The sequence below is a fragment of the Clytia hemisphaerica genome, unplaced genomic scaffold, assembly GCF_902728285.1.
Source record: "Clytia hemisphaerica strain Z4C2 unplaced genomic scaffold, Clytia hemisphaerica genome assembly, whole genome shotgun sequence".
In the NCBI taxonomy this organism is placed as follows: Eukaryota; Metazoa; Cnidaria; class Hydrozoa; order Leptothecata; family Clytiidae; genus Clytia; species Clytia hemisphaerica.
In genome coordinates this window covers 573,626-596,110 of record NW_027103336.1, presented here as the reverse complement: position 1 = coordinate 596,110, position 22,485 = coordinate 573,626, and the positions used below count along the sequence as shown (strand labels likewise).

Genomic DNA, 22,485 nt, shown 5'->3' with positions numbered 1-22,485 from the left:
GAATCCCTTTTGTCACTCCAATAATTTTTTTTACGACTTGAAAAAAATAGCTTGCGAAAGTTGAGAGCCTGTGTCATAAGAATATCAAAATTAGAATGTGACACTCTCTAAAATTATTCGACACTAAAAATAATAGTCTGAGTTTTGACAAGCTGACGATGATTTTGCCTCTGTTATCTTTGTCATGATATAGATAAAAGACTTGAGAAGAGTAGAACAACAGAGACTTTTGTCGAAGTTTTGACGTTGTTAGCAAGGTATTCCCAAGTGGTATATCATCAAAATCTATTGTTTCATTTTATGCTTCTCACGAGGCGGCAACGAAGCTAGCACTGTTATCTTCAAAAAAACAAAGGAGATGGATGTCCAGTCGTTTATATGTTCATGGTTCAATCAATAGATAGTCGATTCCCAAGAATAGCTTTGGAGATTGAAATACCATATTACTTCGAATAAACGCCCCCGGCCGTAATTATTAAATAGTTTATAACCAAGGTCGCTTTGATAAAGCGATTCGAGATGTACAATCAGTGACAAAATACTTGGCCCAAAAGTTCAAAAAGGGTCCAGTAGGGCTTGAAATATAGCCTAGAAAACAAATCTGAAATAATCGATGAAATCAAGTTGAAGGCCTGAAATTGGCATTCTCGCTCGAACTTCAATTTTCGAAAAATGGTAAATTAGCCAAAAGTGCCAATATATTATGGCACTGATTGTAGAAAAGAAACGGGTCAAAATCAGTTTGAATACTAAAAGAATACAATCACCAATATAACTAAGCTTTCCCATATTATGCTTCCTTACAAGCAGCCTGTTTTACATGAGGATTTTACTTTGTATGAAATTTTTCTGCATTCTTTGGGACACACTGTACTATGTGGCCCCCAATATGTTGGTAACATTTAAAGAATACGAGCATAGATTTGATAGATAAAATGCTAACAGTACCTTTTGGTCGTCAAAATGTAGGTCTGTGGCGCTCAAAATGTAGGTCTGTGGCGCTCAAAATTTAGGTCTGTGGCGCTCAAAATGTAGGTCTGTGGCGCTCAAAATGTAGGTCTGTGGCGCTCAAAATTTAGGTCTGTGGCGCTCAAAATTTAGGTTTACTTTAAACCACAAAAACCAAACTGTCTACAATCGGCGCTGAAATATTTGGCACAAAAGGGGAATTCCCTGAAGACTTTAAAACCGCTCAGCTCAAAAATGTTCCAATTTAAGGCTGAGAATATAGCCTGGAAGTCATTTAATCCCTCCAAAATCGAAAAATCCAATGAAATTAAGTGGAAGTACTGAAACTGCAATTCTAGCATTTTATATTCTGAAAAACGTTAAAATACCCAAAATTGCCAATATATTTTAGCGTACTCGTTCTCCAATAAATTTCCCACCTGAATGATGTAAAAATTTATAAATGTTCATATCATAAAGGATTTCAGGATTTTTGATAATCATGGTTTAAGGGAGAGTCATAAAGTATCTACAAGAGGGGGCGGAGGATTTCCGAAAATCGGAAAAAAACTTTCGAACCCCCCCTGCCTGACAGACATCGCTTTTTGAACTTTACAATCTCATTTATATCATTTAATTTTTGTGTGTTCTTTTGGGGAAATTTTATCGTTGTGAGTGTTATAACTGAGGCACAACTGGTTTGCGCCGACAGAGAACATTTAAAATTTTTAACCCTCTCATTTAGCTAAAACCTGAAAATTTATTTGATGTAGCGCGCAAAACTGTGGCATATGTTATACATATTCTGTTAGGCCAATTATCCGCGAGTCTGAAAATTTAAGAATCCCAATGAAAAAATTTGATGAAGAATAAATGAAGACTTTTGCGAAGAAGAGTATTAAAACTTTGAAGAGCTTAGTTTCGGCGAAGAAAAAATATTTTGAAAAAAAATTTGCGGTAGACGGTGTATCTTTTATCGAATTAAAAACATTTTTTCGGAAAATTTTTCTAAAAGCTTATTTGCTTCAAAATCTTGAAAATAGTGCTTTTTGACCAATTTCCCATCCCAATTTTTCATAGAAAAACAGCCATTACTTTTGATGCATTAATTTAGAAAAGTTTTTCAAACAGTTCAATTCTTTGCAGACAGTTTCAAAGAACTTCGAAACAAAAAGGTTAATTACCCATTAAAACTTTTTATAAAAGAAGGCGATGCAACATATTATTAACGTCTTTTTAAAGTTCATAAACGTCATTAAGGGATTTGATTAAAAAGCAATTTATAAAGGCAATTCTTTGTTGAAAGTGTTAAAGAACCTAAAGCGTAACTTTTATGTTCAAATACTAAAATCGATTTTCCGACTATGGTCAGAGCCGTTAATGTAGTTTTAAAGTTGATCGGCCGTCAGGGCGAAAAAAATAAAAAAAAGACTCATAAATGGTTAAAAAAAATTCATTTTTGAATCAACCTGGTGGGATGTCAAAAAAATTTCGCACCCCCCTAAGGATGGCAAAAAACTTTCGATTCCCCCCTAAGGGTGGCAAAAATTTTTCGTACCCCCCCCCCTAAAATCCTTCAGCCCCCTCCAGTAGATACTTTATGACCGCTTCCTAAGTCCAAACTGAAAATGACTGTTTAGATGAAATTTTTTGTTTTCATAGATTTTTTGAAACCATTTTATCAAGTACATGTTTTTTTTTTATAAGCAAGTGTCTGCCCCTACACCAGGCTCGCATTAAGCTTAGCATTCTATTGTTCTCAAACAATAGAGCCATTGTTTAGGTACCAAAAACTGAGCCCGCATATGCTTATAAACGTTATGCTTATAAAAGAAAAAACATGTAATACTTTTTGGGCGTGGCTTACGATGTAGAAATTACAGAATTATCGAATATTATTCGGATATCATTATTTGATTTATTTAAAGAGAAACAAAATAATATTAGTTATTCTATCTCTTATGATCCCTTGCACTACTTATATTCAAGACATGTACCATTGCAATGTCTTCTAACATTACATCATGGACCAAACAGCTGATTAGTTGCAAGTGACGTATTGACTCATTTTACATCGTCATTGCAGTGATGCATATCATGAATTGATTTTATCTCACTAAGTACACGCTTTTTTTATTAGTGGAATTTTTTTGGCTGAGGGCGAGCATTGTTCTAAACAAAAGGCCTATTGTTCTAACTCCAAAATCACACCCTGATATTCTAAAAGAAGCTATTCTTATAAAAGAAAAAGTGTGTATGAACATGTTAATTACTCTAAGAAACTTTTGATTTGAAATCGGAATTTTGGCATAAATTATTTGATATTTTGCATAAAGGTTTTTCGTCATTTAAAAAATTAAATGACGTCGACACATATCAACAATTATCGTTCGTCATTCATTAAGACATTAATTAGTACCGACATTCCAATTTGAGCTTAAGATGAAAGTTCAAGGAGTTGTTATATAAGTTTTTGCTTGAACCTGGCTCGAACCTGGTAAAACATCCGAAACAAAAAATTTGTAAACCTTAATATTTGCAAAAGAAATCAAGAGAAACTGATTTCCCCAAGGTTGACACTGCTACTGCCATGGATACTATTTTTGACGTTTTCAGTACCATTTTTAGCTCACTTTTGGGCAACCAGAAAATTTCGCGATTTTTCGACGAAAAAAATCTTATCGAAATTTTAAAGCATTCCCTTAGTAGATAATATAATGCCTGGTAAAAGTAATAAAAAAGACTTTGAATTCATGGGGAACGGAAAATCTATTAACAGAAATAATAAAAAAAGTATCAAATAATAAATGCCTAATATATCTATGCTAGTTTAGTATTTTTAGTTTGTCTCCAAATAAAAAAAAATCTTTGAAAGGACGAATAAATCTTCGATTTTAATTTCCTTAGTCCACCGGGTTAAAAAGTATCTGAGTGTTCTTTCATCAAATCATCTAGGTGGTACTATGATCCAAAGGCCAGTAAAGAAAAATTAGCTCAGATTATAGTATCCTTTACATAATATTAAAAAAAATGCAAAAAAACTATTAAATGTCATTTTAACTGGATGGTGCAACAAATTCGAGTTTTGGCCAACTGAATTGATCACGTTTTATTAATTTGATTTCGCATTTCGTGCCAAGATACTCAACGCTGCTTTTCTCCGGTACAATTACCTGGTAGATGAAAATTTCAATCAAAAGCTTGATAAATACAATACAAAATTCATATAAATATTTCGTGTCAGTACGATCATACACATTTCATTTTATTAGCAACAAGGTTGCTAAGCCTCGAGGGCTAAGGCTAGCCATTGGCCCCATAACAGTGGGTTCGACTGACAATTCCTGCATTAATAACACGCATGCGTAATTTGTCGTTCTTTTAGACCACATGTAGTTATATAAATATGGTATAATATCAGTGGTGATCTTTGTAAATTTTTCATAAGATGAGCTAAAACGCTAAGTAACCCTAGAGTTGACCCGAAAATTAGAGTTGCTTATTACAAAAAAATGAGATAAAGACCTAAAGGCCGCTACCCACTCAGCATTTTATGGTCGGCGAACAAGGCGCACGGCTTAATTATTGCATAAATTACATAAATTGAGCCTTTAAAGGCTGTCGCTTTGAGCGCAACAAGAGAAGAGTTGAAACTTTTCAACTTTTTTTCGCTAGGCTGTGCGGCTTCCCTATTGTTCTTTTTTAAATAGCCAATCAGAAGAGACATTTAACTCTCTTGTACCGTGTGCAAAAAGATATCAACAATAGAAAAAAGAAAAAATGTGCATCATATCTCCCCTTAATAAACTAATCTCCCTTTTATTTTGAGTCAGTGGAATAGGAAAAGCGTTCAGCGACCAAAGCGCCCGAGATGTGCGCCTTGTTCGCCGACAATAAAATGCTGAGTGGGTAGCGACCTTAACTAACCAGAAACAAATAATGGTAGAAAAATATCAAACAAGTTTCATTGTTACCCCGTTAAGATTGACTTCTAGATCGAACACATTGACTCCACCGTTGAATGCCACGGATGCTTTCATCTAAATATAAGTATAGTAAAGAAGTTAAACTCAAAAAGAGTCTCTTTTGACCAGTCTTTTGTCTGAAAAATAAAGACAATACATGCTTAGATTTTCGATCCATTTTAAATGATTTGATATAGAAACTTCTTCTCCGGGTGTTTTGAATTGAAGACAGGTATGATATCTACCGAGGTTTGGTTCACTTCCACGCAACACTTTTCAGGTTCGCAACATTTTGCGTATATGGAAATGATGACATTTTTCGACGTTTGATGCCAATCGTAACGACAAACCGACTTTTTCTCTGCGATCTAAAACAAGAATATATATCCTTTTCTGAAAGTGATCTTAAGAAAGGTAAAAAGCTGTGCAATAAAAACCTATCAGAGTCAATTTCAAGCAAAAGCAAAATACGATTTGCAATAAATTCGGAAGTTAAAACATTATTAATGAATGGAGGTCAAATTTACATTTGCTCTCATTTTTTGTGTTTTGCTAATAATTTACAACCTTTACCCAGAGGAATGTAAAGAGATGGAAAACAGCTTTTCTGATTACTCAAAGTTCAACGATCACTTCTATTGAAAATTCTATTGTAAAAACGTTGATTAGGTCATTAAATGAAAGTCCAGCAAAGACGGCTCGCCATACAAATCGGACGGTTTCTACATGATTTGACGACAAAAATGAATATTTGTTTTTCCTTTTTTGCCGATTACTAGTTCAATTTTTAAGAATAAGGAGCAATATTTTTACCAATGTATAGAAAAAGAAATTCTTAACGCAATGGTATTAAATTGGTTCTTGTAAAACTGTCAGAAGTAGAGTAAAATCAAGATGAAGTTATAATTTTCTCGCGCTCTAGCTTTCCATATAATGATGCGGTCATGATGCGGTTATATCAGTAGAATCGCTAGGAAATTCTGAGCAAGAAGATATAAGTACCTTTTCGTAAAGGAGAGGTGTACCCAAAATATAAGCCCTAAAAGTTTGCGCATAATCAGGCTTGAAACAAAAAGAATTTTGTCACAACACGCTAATTATGCAGATTTTTTATAGCGACAACAAAAGAAACCTATTTACTCGACATAAACTCCCTTAAAGGGCAAGAGACCTGGTATATGACGAGCCGTTTTTCCATTGTTTTCAAGAAGCTGTTTTTCCATCTCTTTACATTCCTCTGCTTTACCACCTTAAAAATCTTTCACTAAGACTTTTTTTCCCCAAAATACCGTTTCAAAATATTATATTTTGCCGATCAAAGTAACGTCAGAAAGCGAAAAACAAATTTAGTGGCCCCGAGAATGCAGGTCAACATTTTTGACGATTTCTAAAAAACGGTTTTAGATAGCTATATCTTAAGTTTTCAGAGTTTTATTCGGATTGAATTAAGGCGCATTTAAACTAAAAATGATAGACTTGAAAATAAGTAACCTGCCGTTTATCGTTAAAATTCAGATTTAAGGGTGTCAAATTGTGTCAAAATACAGAAGATTGTCAGCTTGAAGATTGTCAACAAGGTGAAAAAGGCTATATACTCAGGAAAAGCACTTTGCTGATTCAGTTCTCAGTATTTACGACTTATCAAAAACTGAATCACAAGATCATTTGTGTTTACAAACTTTGTCATTGAAAGGGTCAAACTTGAAAGTTTAAAAAATGTCAAAAATTTGTAAAAACTTTGAAAGTTTAAAAGATGTTAAAGATTTGTGAAAACTTCAAAGCCTTGCCATTTTTTAAGATGAAGTCAATTACATGAAAAATAAGTTTCTCCGTTGAATAGAGCCCAAGATTATGAACAATAAAATGCATAACATCATACCCCTAATTCAAACAAAATCGGATTTACAACCTTTAAAACTACCCAAAAATGCGACATTTAGAATTGACGTCAAAATCAGTACTTTTTATGTCAAAAAAGCCCATAAAAAGTAAAAAATAAGTCTCAATTTATTAACTTCACGAAAAAGGTACAGATACCCTTGACGTTGATAAATTCGGAAAGAAGATGTATTAGCAAATCTTCCTGTATCGCCTTTTGTCGACTCATTTTCAACCTAGCGATTAGCAATACAGAAACAGTGGGAAATGTGAAGGAAAAAAGCTCTGTAAAATTTCACAAAACCTCAAAATTATCAATTAATCATCGTCCAATCATATCATATTTGGACTTTTTTACAAGGAAACGCTTGCATTAATGGATCTGGCCAATCGAGAGTCTTTTAAACTTGTTTGTGACTAGTAATCAGCGATTAAAGTCAAACCAGCATTCTGGGGGCTGTATATCAATGAGCATCCCAGTACTCCACTAATTTATTCGGGAATAGATTTCGATTTAGTGTAGAAACCTACTAACCTCACTTGGTTTCATCCAAACGCACGTTCCTACTGAGCATCCACTTTGTTTCAAAAACTCGTTAAAATCAGATGTCCGTTTATTGCAACATGTCCAAAATTTATAGCTGAAAGAGTAACGTAAAGACAAGTAAATTTTATTTTATATTTCTAACGGTAATGTAATTCTCCTACACTCAAAACATCCCAAAGAGATTTTATTTCAAGATTCTTTGGGCAAAAAGTGCAAAGGAATTCATAGAAATAATTATCCCCATACATACCCTTCATGGAAAACAGGATATCCAGGGTGATAAGTACATTCTCCGTGTGTTCGATCCTCTCCTAAAAATTTCTAAAATGAAAAGGAAATAATAATCATTATGTAAAGAAAGTCAGAAAACTATCCCATTCGGAATAAATATAAGTAACATAACAAGTACAAGTACACAGATGTACATATTCGTTTTGTAAAGGCCTGTTTCCATCGAGCATACACGCTTGGCCAAAATTTTCTAAAAGTTCCTAAAATAACACATTGAAGTAACGAATTAAATTTTCTTGTACACAAAATGCGTACGCCTTTAAACTCTTTTATCCGCTGAAATTTTTGTAAACATATGTAAACATACATATTGTGTTCGCGTCCACCTCTTTGTTGATGGAAATCAAACATTGATCGCGCGGAGTGTGCATCCAAATCTACTTTAAGAATTTTGACCTAGCGTGCACGCAGACGCGATCGATGGAAACAGGCCTTAAGGAGGACCCACATAGCATCCTTCATCACGCAAATGTTTTTCTCCATCACGTATCATGAAAATCACTAAAATTTGTCAGCACGCAAAAATAGCAAGAAATAGTTCAAATCACAAATCACGCTTCTAATTGTTGCCCCATCATCACGCCATAAATCTTGATCACGCCATCACGTATAAATAGTTTTTTGAAGTACGCCATCACGCAAACCACTAGGGGTATCTAAACACATAAAGGGAGAGTTTGCTTACCATTTCACATCCGCTATGTTTACAAGGTGCTCCAACTTTTATACTGTCATCGTTATCGTCTGAAAACAAACACGCATCTAAATCATCTCTCAGTGAGATCAATAAAAATTTCCTCATCTGTTTCAGGGAAGCTTTAGGGTTAGGGGTACCAGTATAAAGAAAAGTGCTAACAAGGAAATAAGCACAACCTTATCAATTTAGTAGCAATGGGCCATTCAATTAAATTTCCATACAGGAGGGGGTGGACGAACCTTTTCAAGTAAAAAACAATTTTAGAAAATGTGTGGATACCCCATGGAATATGGGAAAATTTCCAAGAAGACCTTTGGAAAATTTTTTTTCATACCTTAAAGTGATGGTGCACGAACTAAAATCAGTCTAACCCCCTGCAAATGTTCGTCCACCCCCTGTATGGATATAAAATGAATGGCCCAATTCAATTTAAATGTTTGCTTGTGGTCGTTGTACTTATTCTTTCTTATTCTTAAACTTTATGATGGTATGAATTTAGTACGGAATTAATGAAGCCTGTAATTTATCTAGGTGTCCAAAAAAGGTGTCCGGAAAGATTTTAAGATAGCCAAAGATTTTTGGACATATCAACTTCATTGCTAGGACCCTGCCATATGGAAAATGGAGCATCGAAGAAATATGCATTATTATACCTTGTTCACCACTATTTTGTTTTAGTTTTTCTTTTAGTTTCTGGAGAGCTGTTTTCAGGGATTGTGAAATGTTGAAATTCAATTTCATCGATGGTGTACCGTCACTAAAAAATATTGAATATCAAAGACTTTCAACCACTGCAACAAAATTAAACCTTTTGAGCTGTTGTTCATGAAAGTGAATACTGAAATTAGTAACAAAGGTATTTTATTCAATGGGGGTAGAGCTGAATGAAAAAGAAATGAAAAGCTACCTAGGTCTTTCTAAAACAGTGTCGGGGTCCTTTTGTTTCATTAGTTTCGGTAAACCATCCGTTATGACCTAAAAATCAAATAAAACATCAACAAACATCAACAACCTTGCTATCTGCAGAAATTTTTCGACCTTCGTGTAATTAAGCATAATAATAAACCATGGTGGTTAGTAATAAGCTTTTGCATTTCGCGCAAATTAACTTTCGCAAATTCAGCTTTTCAAAAATATTTCGCGAGAAAAAAATTTCGCGATTCATTAACTATTCTTTGTTTTTATCCAAGATTTTCACTAATTTTTGCGAAATAGAGGGCTGAAACCTGACTTTCTTTATTTCCATCAACCTAAAATGTGTGTCAAAATACCTCTTTAAATTTCTTGAAAGAAAATGTCATGACAAAAAGCAAATTTAGTCTCAAAAATCCCCAAATCAACTTAAAAATTGGAAAAAATGAAGAAGAATACGTCAGTTGTTGTGAATGATACCTCAGATATGTCAGGTGTTGGTTCCACCTTCTTTTCTGGTAGTTTTGGTTTCTCCGGATTGTGGAAGCCTTTGGAACAGCCCTTTACAGTAAGGAAATATACTTCATACAAAATGCCAAGATATTTCGAAGAATATAGGGATTGGCTTATTTTGTGGAGAATCAATTTCTACCATCTTCTGGGCACTCTCAGAGCAAAAAGTTGTATTGATTGTACTGTAGCCATCATTGTCAAAAACAAAGTCATTCTTTCATTTCAACGCCGGAAATTTCTTGTATTTTTGTTTTATAAATGGTAGTTGAGAAGTGGTTTTTTTTAAAAGGTGACCCCCCCTGGATTCTTTTCTCGTTTTTTCAGGACCCTCTTGGATTTTTTCTCCCATTTCTTTGGACCACCCTGGATTTTCGACCTCGTTATACTGATCACCCTGGATGTTCAACCCGATTTTACTGACCAACTGCAACCTCAATCTGAAAATGTTCACACTTACAGGGATGTTTAGGAATTCCGTAAAATCGGTTGATCGTTTCTTGCAGCATGACCATCCCTGTAATGGAAAAACAACAATAAAATTCCAGAACCAATAATAATACTCCGGGAGCTTGGGGAGGTCAACTATAACAGTCGGAGAGGGAAGTGTAAACATATGCCATCTTATAGCTATCTGAATTTTCCGAATTTAGTTTTTGACTGTCAGAAATCTTGTACTTCTTCTCGGAAAGGTAATTATTTACTCTATTGCTGAAAGTTTGCTTTAAAGTTCATGAAGGTTGAAAGACACCTGTGCAAATGCTTACTTACTTCAAGCAGTCACTTGAAGCTGAAAAAATGGTATATCAGAAAAAACATAAATAATTATTTTACAGTGGGTTGAACAAATATTTTTTAGCAACTGATAACACAAATGAATATTATAATAATGACATCAAACTATTGGTCTCATTATCAGTTTCTGAACGTAACGACAACAACGCATACCGTAAGTGCATTAAATTTCGCGAAGATTAATTTCGCAATTTTCGCATTTTCGCAAAAATTTGTCATGACGAAAAATTTAAAATCCGAATTTTGGCCAAGACTCTAAGGAAAATTAATGAAATCAGAGGTCGATCCACAAAATTTTGTCCGTACGCAAAAATTTATTCACTCAAGGGTAACCATTTTCTTACAAAACTAAAAAAATATCATGGTTTTAATAAGGAAGGTTAGGAGGATAAAGAAACCAGGTCAAATTAAAGCCCTTGTATCCAGGCGACTGGGTTCTATTGGACGCAGACAATTGATTCTTTGCTAGTTCCCATATCTAACAACTACATACATATTTCTTCTCTTCTCTCGTTTGTTTTTAGTATCTATTGAAGCAGACATGACCAAGTTTATACTATGCATGATTTTGTGTATTGCTGTAAATCGATTTGCCTTTGGTGACGTATGCAAATCCTCAGGACATGTAAATCTTTTTACTATGAATTGAATTTGAATACACGTTTTTAAATTATAAGAAGAATTTTATAAGAACACCAGTCCCAGATTTAGGCCCTCAGAACATTAGCTCTATTGTTTAGAACAATAAAGATTTAAGAACAAATTTCAAAAAATAAGCGTGTATTAAAAAGGACAGACTAGCCAACTCGCATCCTCCGATATCATTTAACTTTCCTAAAAAACATTAATTGTGTTTTTTATTTCAGTGTTGTAACAACGGTTGCACGATTCAAAACTTTTGCCAAAATGGAAAAGATGGGAAAGATGGACGAAGCGGGAGAAATGGTGTTGATGGTAGATATTTTTATATCAACTCCGGTTACTTACTTTTAATCTCATTGACAGGGGAACTGGGAACTATTAGTTCGAATTGGAAAATTTCAATAATTGAAGTTCGTCTTATATAATAATTGAAGTTCGAATTGTTAAGACCTTAGCATGATTATATAGAGAATGCAGTGAATATATATGGTTTATTTTAGGTATTGATGGTAGGGACGGACAAAATGGACAAAATGGAGTGAATGGATTGAACGGTCGAAATGGTGTAGACGCTGTTAGAAATTGGAAGGAATGCGCGTGGAACAACATTGATGATAAAAGGCAATCAGGAGTTATCAAGGTTTGTTTTTAAGTGTATAAAGTCTATTCCAAAAAATTGGCAGTCTTGATGTATTGCTCGTACTGGAGAGAAGATATCATCAAAAATAATAGCTCGTTGAAAAGATAACTTTATGCGGATGATATTAAAGATTTCAAAGTCTTTCGAAACTTTCGAAAGTATAGGTGAAAAAGAGGATGAAAAAATGAAGATTTTGAATTTCACTGAAAATGTTTTCAGATTTTCTATATCTTTCTTGAATACCATCCCTTATAGAGATTAGAAGCGTTATGGGTAGGCAAGCCAAAATTATACAAAGAAAATCTGATGCATTGAATTTTTAGGAGTGTAGTTTCAAGAAGAATTCCAAGGAGACTTATCTGAAATTTCAAGTAACAGGGAATCTAAGAAATCATAACTGTGCTGGATGCTGTAAACGCTGGTACATCACTCTTGATGGGGGTGAGTGTTCACCTGTACCTATTGACGGAATTGTGTATATTTCCCATGCAGCAGTACCATTACAGCATGATCTACACCAAGTTAGAACCTTTTCTGGACATTGTCAAATCAACCGCACTGGTACAGTTAAAGTCGCTCTGTCTATTGGAGATTGTGCTGGTGTAAAAGGTGGACATGGAATGACTGGTTGGAAATCGTCAACAAGAATTTATGTGGAAGAAATTGAAGCACCACAGAAATGATTTTTTTTTGTAGAATCTCCAAAATGTACAAAATAATGTTTGTCATTTGAGTTGAAGAATACGAAATTCATCTGAAGGATAATAGAAGGTATAATCAGATTGTTTTTTTATCAATTTCAGAGTGTATGATCGATAAATGACCGACAAAAACCTCAACATTTCTACACTTTATACCATCGAGCAAGTTTCAGTGAGATAGAGTAAAATATCACAGGAGGCTCGATAAGTTTCAGTAAAAAAATGGTTTAAAATGTCTAGGTGTCACTGTTGGTCAGGAGTCGGGGTCATGCAATTATGGTACCAGACATCATGACAGTTAGTACTGTGGTGGGTCATATTTGATTTTTGGAATTCGCAGTTAAAGTCTGCCTGAAAAGTATGTCGACGCTTTAGTTTTTGAGCATTTTCTCAGCCGTTGGAAAAGATATTTCCAAGGAGAATAATCTAAGGGATAAAGAATTTTTGAGAAGTTGAAAAATGAAGAAGAAAACAATCATGACATTGAATTTTTTAGAATATTTGAACCTTGCCAATTTCAAATCCGTGCTCAGATTTTCATATACTTACTTACTGCACGATTTAACGTCCGTGGTTCCCAGCATCTGGGGTTGGACGCCTTCCTCTAATGACTGAACGCCAGGCTGCACGATCATTAGTCATGTCGACAGTTGCATTAGCAGATTTGAGGTTGTCTTTTATATTGTCCATCCATCGTTTTTTTAGTCTGCCCAAATATTTACCTTCCACGACATGGAAAAGGATTTTCTTTTGCCAACAATCTTCATCCATACGTTGGACATGGCCAAACCAGCGTAGCATACCTTGGCGTAGCAAAATGTCAATTGAATCAACGCCAAGCCTACCCCTAAGAGCAGTCATAGAGATTCTTTCTGACAAACGTGTCGAACAGATCCACCTGACCATAGCATTATCATTGCGAATAAGCCTGTTACAATCATCCACAGTTACAGCTCAAGTTGAGCTCCCATGCAACATGACACCTCTCACAGCCGATGAGAATACACGACCACGACACTTGATGGGAGTACTTTTATTTGTTAAAATGGGAAGTAACTCCCTGAATTTCTTCCATGCTGATTTGATACGCGAAGTAATGGCATCAAAACAGCCACCATTGTTACCAATCATATCACCAAGATAACAAAAAGTCTGAACAACTTCAAGATTAGAACCATCTATAGCAAAAATACTAGGTGGAGGTACAACAACAGGATTTAAACAGGCTGGACAAACATAATTCAAGTCTTCCTTCAGGCGACCTTTTATCCCGGAGCAACGTTTGTGTATGTAGCATTGACACCTGCTACATAGAATAGAGTTGCTTCCTATACCCTTATAACAAACACCACAAGGCCATTTACTTAATTTTTGTCTTTCACTCTGGCCATTTTTACAATGCATAACCTTGGTCTTACGAGTGTTAACACGAAGACCTTTAGCTTCAATTCCTTGCTTCCAATGAGCAAGCTTTAACAAGAGTTCATCCTTTGTTTCTGCGATAATAAAAAGATCATCAGCGTACAGTAATTCCCATGGACAGCCAGTTCGAAATTCTCGGGACAGAGCCTCCATGACAATTATGAACAACAGAGGACTTAGGACTGAGCCTTGATGGACACCAAAATTTACGTTGAATTCTTCACTAAACTCACCATTGATCCTGACACACGATCTTGGACCATTATACATCGCTTGGACAGTTCGTACAATCCATTCAGGGACACCAAGGCTACGCATAGCCCACCATAGTATTTTCCTTGGTATGCGATCAAAAGCCTTTTCCAGATCTACAAAAGCGAAGAAAATATCTTTCCTTTTTTTCTTGTAGCTGGCGAAGAATAAAAATAGCATCAGTCGTACCACGACCAGGCATGAAGCCAAACTGCATCTCATCGATTGAGATTTGCTCTCTGATAAGAGTTTCGAGAATACGCTCAAGAACTTTAAGTAAGACTTCAAGCAACTTAAGACCACGATAGTTGCCACACTCAAGTGATTCACCTTTTGCCTTTGTATAAACTGATGATGAAAGATTCATTCCATTCAGCGGGAACTTTACCTTCACGAATGATCATATTTATAAGCGATGTTAGTTTTGGAACAACACTTTCATAGGAGATCTTGGGCATTTCCGGAACAATGCCACTAGGGCCTGCAGATTTACCAGACTTCATCTTCTTTATAGCTGACAGTACCATTTCCTGTGTAATTTCTAACGGGGGACCTATGAGGGGCTCTGCATGTGAGAGGACAGATTCGTCCCAATCAAACTCAGAATTCAAAAGTCTCTCATAATGCTGCTTCCAAACATCTAATTTCGACATATCATCATACACAATATTACCTTCTTTATTTTTTATACATTTCTCGCCAACAATGTCCTGATTTTCAGATTTTAACTTTCTGGCAAGCTGGAAAACATGATTCAGTTTATCCTTGTCATGAAGATTGCAAAATCTTTCATCAGAAGCATTTTTCTTAGCAATAAAAACCTCAGACTTCGCTCTACGTTTGGCAGCCAAGTAGGGCTCTTTCTGACCACCTTTTTTCCAACATTTCCAGAGTTGGCGCTTTTCTTTCACAACACGATCTACAGTCTCATTCCACCACCACGTTTCTTTACGCCTCTGTTGTGGTTTAGACCAACCACATGTGGTATCAAATGACTCAAGAATAGAGGACTTCAATATTCTCATCAAAAGGCTCATCAATATCATTTGTAATGACAACATTTTGCAATTTAAGGTCAACACATTCACGAAAGGCTTCAGAGAAAGCAGGATCTTTCTTATTTTATTCTCTATTGACACACTTCGTTGAGAAGTTCTATAATGTTTATAATCGTATTATTGACAAGAGGAAGGGTGACGGCACATGTGTTTTTCCAGGAAGCAAAATTTACCCAAGGAAAAAGTGGCATTAAATGAGGTGGGTTTTCAGAATCTCAGAACTAAATCTAAAACTTTCTAAAAAATAAAAGGTATAATTATAAATTTCATTTAAAGGTTTACCTTGTAAGCATCATGGAAGACAGGTGCTCCTGGATGGTGTTGACAAGATTCTACATTGAAAAAAAATCTTCACTCAATCATATAAATCATAATCGTATTGTCATGATTCACCCAGAAAACCAGGTGATAAAAACAGTTTGTTAAACTCAAACTTTTTATTTGAATTTTATATTTTAACAAATAGAAAGCAATTATTTTATGTGCAATGACTTTATGGAAAAAAGACTTTCAAAGTCGAATGGGATAATTTTAAAACAAGAAGATTTACAATTGATACACTGTGCACTTTTACATAACAAAATCACAAAATTAGAAAAAGAGTGAGTACTTTATGATATGTTGGCTAACCTATTAAAAGAAGTCATAATTTATGTATATAGAAATACAAACTCACCTTGACAATTCTCATTTTCGTTGAATTCTTTTCCACAACCTTTGTTATAACAATAAAGCATTTTTGTATTCTTTTATTTTCAACTGAAAATTAAGTTGAATCAAAGTAATTTTATTCATTTAAATTCAAATATACAGTGATATAATATAATATAATATATATATAGTCTAAATACTAGAAGTATAAAACCTTCAACTACTCAAAATGGAAACAATAAAGACAAAAACCCACAAAACAAAAAGACAATACAAATACAACAAAAATCTAGAATGAACATTCACAGAAAATCAATCAGGTTGGAGTAGAAAAGGAAAATATGATGACATAGAAATCCGTCAATGTAAAACTAGTGATCTAAAATGACTTTAAGGAAGAAAGTAACTCAATATGAGTTAAGATGGAAAGAAGTAACTCAATACGAGTCAAAAAATATTTCAAGAAAACACATTATCTGTTTGTATATATAATTATATATATCTCAAACAAATAAAAAGCACAAACCAAAAAAATGAATTACATGGTGCATTTCTGTAGTTGAATGTTGAATGAATGTAATCGTAGTTGAATCAAAGTTTTAGCCTAGTTTTGGCGAAAAACTTGCCCCCAGGTGGTTTAAACTTCAACTTGTATATCAAGATAACGGGATTTTGACTACAGGCCGATTTTACTTTCGTTTTCAGTGGTTTCATTTTCGATTTAAAGCCAACATCTTAGCAACGGGGTGCTCGCCCATAGTTGCAGGGGTTTACGCAAAAAACAAAACGTATAACATTTTCCAAACCCCCCATTTCGATTAATTCATTGAAAAATGAAACTTTTCTATGTTTCACTTTTTGCACCAATTCTTCATAATGAAAATATAAGATTTCAAGTTCTTCTTTCATTCAATGATTTTTTACGGCACTTTGTTGACAATCTAACTCTCACATCAAATTCCCGCTTTCTTCAGTAAATTGAAGATGAGAAAAACTTAAATCTTAGGATCACGGCTTGAAACAAATATATGAAGGATGGGATTTTAAAGCCGTCTGTTGTGAAGTGCAAGGCACTGAGAGGCCACGGGTGCCGGAAAGAAGGGCCGTTTGAAATGTGGCAACCTCATTGGTGGAAACTTGACAAACAGCTGCAAAGGAGCGTCGGGAAGCAATCAGTAGAAAAGACCACTTTGGTTTTTGTTGCAGATTTCGATATAAACTTCTCTCAGGGATTATTTGCCAATGTGTTACGTTAACTTGTCAGCATTGTAGTGTTTTAAAGGGAAAGATAAACCAGCTGCGCTGGAAGCTCCGGCTTAAGAGATTAAAAGATGTGAAAGATGAGCTTGTTGAGTTAGTTGTGTTAGAACGTTACCCACAAACTACTAATCATAACAGATCAGAAAGCAAAGTAATAATTCTATTGCAGAGCGAGTATGAGAAATAATCTTAACATATAAATAAACCAGCTGGAAGTTTAGCTCTACTAAGTGATTACACATGCACTTTCTTGCCTAAAGAACCAAGAGAAAAATAGCCTAAATTAGAGGCCATGGCTTTTAGCTAAGCATTATTCTTTCTGTTGGGATAATACTTGGAGGAGAGTAGGATAAACCAAATAAAATGGTAAAATAGTGTGTATGTAATAAATAGTGGTATATTTGGAAAAAAACAGTTTTGGGTTTGAAAAATCAAAAGGAACGGTCGCAAGCCGCGATGAAATTACGACAAAAGTCCGAAAACAATCATTTTCAGCCATAACACTGTGAAAATTTCTCCAATATTGTTCAAATTTTCACAGGAATTGTGTTTTAGTATCCTTTACTGAATTCTAATAGTGATATGTTTGTAAAAAATCTGTGTCGGGTTTGAAAAATCAAAATAAACGTTCGCCAGTCGCGATGAAATTACAACAAAGTCCAAAAACGATCGTTTTCAGCCATAACACTGAAAATTTCTCCAATATTGTTCAAATTTTCACAGGAATTGTGTTTTAGTATCCTTTACTGAATTCTCATAGTGATATGTTTGTAAAAAATCTGTGTCGGGTATGAAAAATCAAAAGAAACGGTCGCCAGCCGAGATGAAATTACGACAAAGTCCAAAAACAATCATTTTCAGCCATAACACTGTGAAAATGTCTCCAATATTGTTCAAATTTTCACAGGAATTGTGTTTTAGTATCCTTTACTGAATTCTCATAGTCATATGTTTGTAAAAAATCTGTGTCGGGTTTGAAGAATCAAAAGGGAACGGTCGTCAGTACAAAACAGGATCATTTTCAGCCTGAGCCATAAACATAACACCACAAAAACTACTCAAATCGTTTTCAAATTTGCACTGTAATGTTGTAATTTTAGTATTCTCTTTTAAATTCCAATGGATGTGTGTTTGAAAGTTTCACTGTCAAGTTACCTACAGAGTTTTATGGTTTTGTTTAGCATTTAGCCATATGCAAGATCTAAGCACTCGATCAGCTGACGATTCATGGCCAAAATTTCTCCAAAGTCTTTCCACATTGTTAAAGAGTCAGTATGCATCAAACTTCTCATAAATCATGATGAAAATGATCAATTTTTCACTGAGATTTGCCAGTATTTGCTACACAGTCAGCTAGTCCACTTTCGGCAGCCATCTTTTTCTTAAATACTTTCGGCCGATCAAATCACAGATCAAATCAGATAATCCGTTTTTATTAAATCGGAATAGATCATCGGATTAGTAGTGAGGTCTGTTAGCTCAAAAATACTTCAGATGGTGATTAAAGCATGAAATTTGGCACAGATGATCCTTAGAGGGTCTAAAACTTAATTTTAAACAGTAACACCAAATTTTGCCACCTGGTCACCTGCCAGATGACGTCATCAGGTGGCTTAGCAAAAATTTATTCTTTTGAAAATATTTAAAATCTGATGGTTCCAGCGGAAAGAGCATGAAATGCTGATGAAAATCGAGGTAAAAAACATGCCTTCAAAATCTTCCTATCAAAAGTTATGAAGGTTTAAAGTTTTGTGATGACGTCATCATAAGCCTTTCCAGGCAAAACCTAAAATCCCGCAACAATGGAACTAGTTGACCAAATTTAGTGTTTTTAAACATGAATCCATGTCAAAATTTGAAGTTCCATCTGATGCTTGGGTCTAAACAACATAGGAAGGCTTAAAACATCCAAAAAAATTAGTTGGTTGTACACTGTGCTCCTGAAGGGCGAACGCTGCGTTGATTTGCCTTGTAAAGCTCAAAATCTAAGTTTTAGTATTCTGTAGGATTTAAAGCTTTTAATTCAATTTGAACATCAGAATCGGAAAAAGCAATGAATTTTGATATGAATTCATGTATAAAACATGAAATTTGGTCAATTTGTACCAAAATTACGAGGTTTTTAAGTTTTGCCTGGAAAGGCTTATGATGACGTCATCAAAAAACTTTCAACCTCCATAACTTTTGATAGGAAGATTTTCAAGGCATGTTTTATACCTCAATTTTTATCAGCATTTCATGCTCTTTCCGCTGGAACCATCAGATTTTGAATATCTTCAAAAAAATAGTTTTTTGCCCAGCCACCTGATGACGTCATCTGGCAGGTGGCCAGGTGGCAAAATTTGGTGTTACTGTTTAAAATTAAGTTTTAGACCCTCTAAGGATCATCTGTGTCAAATTTCATGCTTTAATCACCATCTGAAGTATTCTTACGTTTTTATGTGCTACCTGACCTCACTATAGATAAACAAACAAAAAATGTCTTGAGCGTCGTCGGACGGACGAGAGGGAATTTAAGGCTCCTAGGCCGGAGCAATAAGGGGTATAGAGTCCCCTGCCCAGTTGGCGATCAAAGTAAACAGCTTTGAACCCAAACATTCTAATCTTAAGCTCCTATATCAGGATTAGAAACTAGGCTAGTCTTTACCTCTTTTATCTTTCCCTTAACAACAATAAAATGCTGACAAGTTGACACTTGACACATTGTCAAGTAATCCCTGAGAGAAGTTTATTTTAAAATCTGCAACAAAAACGAAAGTGGTCTCTTCTACTGATTGCTTCCTGACGCTCCTTCACAGCTGTTTGTCAAATTTCCACCAATGAAATTGCCGCATTTCACACAGCCCTTATTTTTGGCACAGGTCTGTGGCCTCTCAGTGACTTGCACGACAGGCTGCTGTAAAATCTCACCCTTCATATATTTGTTTCAAATCGTGATCCTAAGGCTTTGGTTTTTTTCTCATCTTCAATTTTCTGAAGAAAGCGGGAATTTGATGCGAGAGTTAGATTGTCAACAAAGTGCCATAAAAATCATTGAATAAAAGGAGAAATTTAAATCTTAAATATTTTCATTTTGAAGATTGTGTTTGATTGCATTTGAGTAAGGTTAGATTGGTTAAATTGATAGTTGACTATGTTCGATTGGTTCGATTCATTGTCAATTACATTCGATTGATCTTTGATTTCGTTCGATTACGATTATGTTCGATGAGTTTTATTGCGATTAAATTAAATTGGGCCACATCGTTAGGGCTTTTTAGTGTGGCGGGCCGAGTGCTTAAGTACCATACCAAAGCGAATAAAATTGAATACAATCGAACGTAATCGAAACAACCGAAAGGCAAATCCTGGGTAATATTCTATTGACACTGTCTGGTTATATGTTTGATTTTTTGCACAAACCCCTGTAACCATGGGCAAGCAACCGGTTACTAAGATGTTGGCTTGAAATTGAAAGTGAAACCACTGAAAACGAAAGTAAAATCGTACTCCAAATTCCGTAATCTTAGGAGTTATGGTCTACAGTTAGGGAAACCATCCAGGATCCTGCCAATCTATAAGCCAGCAAAAACTAAATGACACTTGTAAATATAAGTTTCTCAGGCAATTACTTTTTTATTTTCTGGTTTACGGACATTATGAGGAAAAGTTTTGGACAGGAGAATGGAAAAAAATAAAAATAAAATCAATATGAATTATTTTGATCCGTTGCTTGTGTTAAAAAAATTTTGTTTTGTATGAAATATAAGAAACAATTAATGTTTTGGTTCAGTGTATCAAATCTCTCAGTTTAGTTGACACTTTGGCATCTTCATTGCGTCACAGCGAAAGGTTTGTTTTTATTTTAGTTTGTATCTTTGAAAGACCCCATTGGATTTAGGCAGGGCTGTCGAAGTTAGGACCACTAACGGTAGTGTTCGAAAATGAAGAAGATAAGAACAAAGTCTTGAGAACCATCACAACATACAAAGGCCAGCTCCTTATTCCTATCGAGCAACAGAAGACCTCACAATTTTCGAAAAATTGACAATCAAAGAATTTTGCAAGAGAGCACGCAAGCTCAATGCTCAAATGAAAGACAAAACTTTTCAAGTCAGGGGAAGCCCCAGAACAAAAATATACCTAAAGAAAATTATAACAACAAGCGTTTGTAAAAAAGATAGGTTCTTAGAGGCCCACGGCGCGCCTTGAACCTCAATCCTTTAATAAATAAATAAAACAAATTATCTTCCAAGATTATGGCGCCCTTTTGGATCTATTGTTAAGGCCATATAAAATGGTGCTGGAAAGAGTTGCGAAAAAACGAAGGCGCCCGCTGCTTTGAGGGTGGTAACGCCAAAACGCCCAATATGATCTTCCAACAGAAGGTGAGTTAGTTGCCGCGCGAGTTACATCATGCACTCCACCGCAAACAACGAAGCGTGTTTCAACGAATATTATTAATTATAAGAATATCTTACCGTCGCTCTAACTTGGGACGATTGGTAGAAACATGGGACTGTTGCATATCTGGTCTGTATTTTCACTTACTGTAAAATCGAAAGAGAAATCGTGTATTTTTAAATACGCCGTTCCTTAACTCAAATCAAATGACTTTGGAGGTACGGTGAAATGGTGGCCGAATTGCCGTCCCATGTTTTGTCATAGATAGTCCCAAGTTAGAGCAGTTGACGGTATGTGCTTACCTTCAGTAAACTTTGAGTGCTACATTGAAAATGAAGAAGGTAAGAAGATAAAAAATGTGGGATAATTTTCATTGTAAAAGTAGGGTGGTCAGTCGAAATTTCAAACTCATTTACAAAATGTCAAACCAAGTTTAATTAATGAAAAGCCCTTATCCTCAAGTATCCTCAGAAAAAAAAGGAGCGGTCACTCATCTTTAAACCTTTAGTAGTTTTCCCGATATTTCATTTTGAAGTTCCATTTTTTGAAGATTTGTGTGCAGAAACCTCCCGCCATCTTGTAACCTCCCGCCATCTTGTAACCTCTTCACCGTGTTCACAAAAAAAATCCTTGCGAGAAGTTTGGGGCGAGTGGATTTTCCGTAGCGCAAGCTACAGACGGGGGTCACCATACCATTAACTTTCCCTTAGCGCTTTCCACCCGAATCTATTTGATTAAGATTTTTTCGGATTTGGAAAGAAAAAACATTTATCTTGTTAAAATAATAACGTTGGTTGAAAAATATTGTAAATTTAAAGGAAATATTGCAGTTTAAGTGCTTATTTTAACTTCCTGAAAAAATTAAACGCTCTAGTCAGCCAACGTGGTACGTTTCAAAAGCTAAACTATTAGTATTACGGGGAAAATGCAAAA

At 35.0% G+C, this 22,485-nt stretch overlaps 2 protein-coding genes across 2 annotated transcripts; one reads left to right on the top strand and one right to left on the bottom strand.

Annotated features, from left to right (window-relative positions):
- Positions 1–3,864: 3,864 nt before the first annotated feature.
- On the bottom strand, positions 3,865–16,025 carry LOC136817968 (cysteine and histidine-rich domain-containing protein 1-like). The gene is made up of 12 exons (XM_067074322.1): positions 15,935–16,025; positions 15,541–15,590; positions 10,209–10,265; positions 9,719–9,799; positions 9,234–9,301; positions 8,980–9,083; positions 8,315–8,373; positions 7,589–7,659; positions 7,327–7,432; positions 5,159–5,281; positions 4,923–4,988; positions 3,865–4,121 (listed from the first exon to the last, which is right to left on the bottom strand). Exons 1-12 carry the CDS (start codon positions 15,993–15,995, stop codon positions 4,005–4,007), a joined length of 963 nt encoding a protein of 320 aa, XP_066930423.1. The 5' UTR covers positions 15,996–16,025; the 3' UTR covers positions 3,865–4,004.
- On the top strand, positions 10,683–12,570 carry LOC136817986 (collagen triple helix repeat-containing protein 1-like). The gene is made up of 5 exons (XM_067074360.1): positions 10,683–10,697; positions 11,068–11,168; positions 11,410–11,497; positions 11,686–11,825; positions 12,149–12,570. Exons 2-5 carry the CDS (start codon positions 11,085–11,087, stop codon positions 12,506–12,508), a joined length of 672 nt encoding a protein of 223 aa, XP_066930461.1. The 5' UTR covers positions 10,683–10,697; positions 11,068–11,084; the 3' UTR covers positions 12,509–12,570.
- Positions 16,026–22,485: the final 6,460 nt, after the last annotated feature.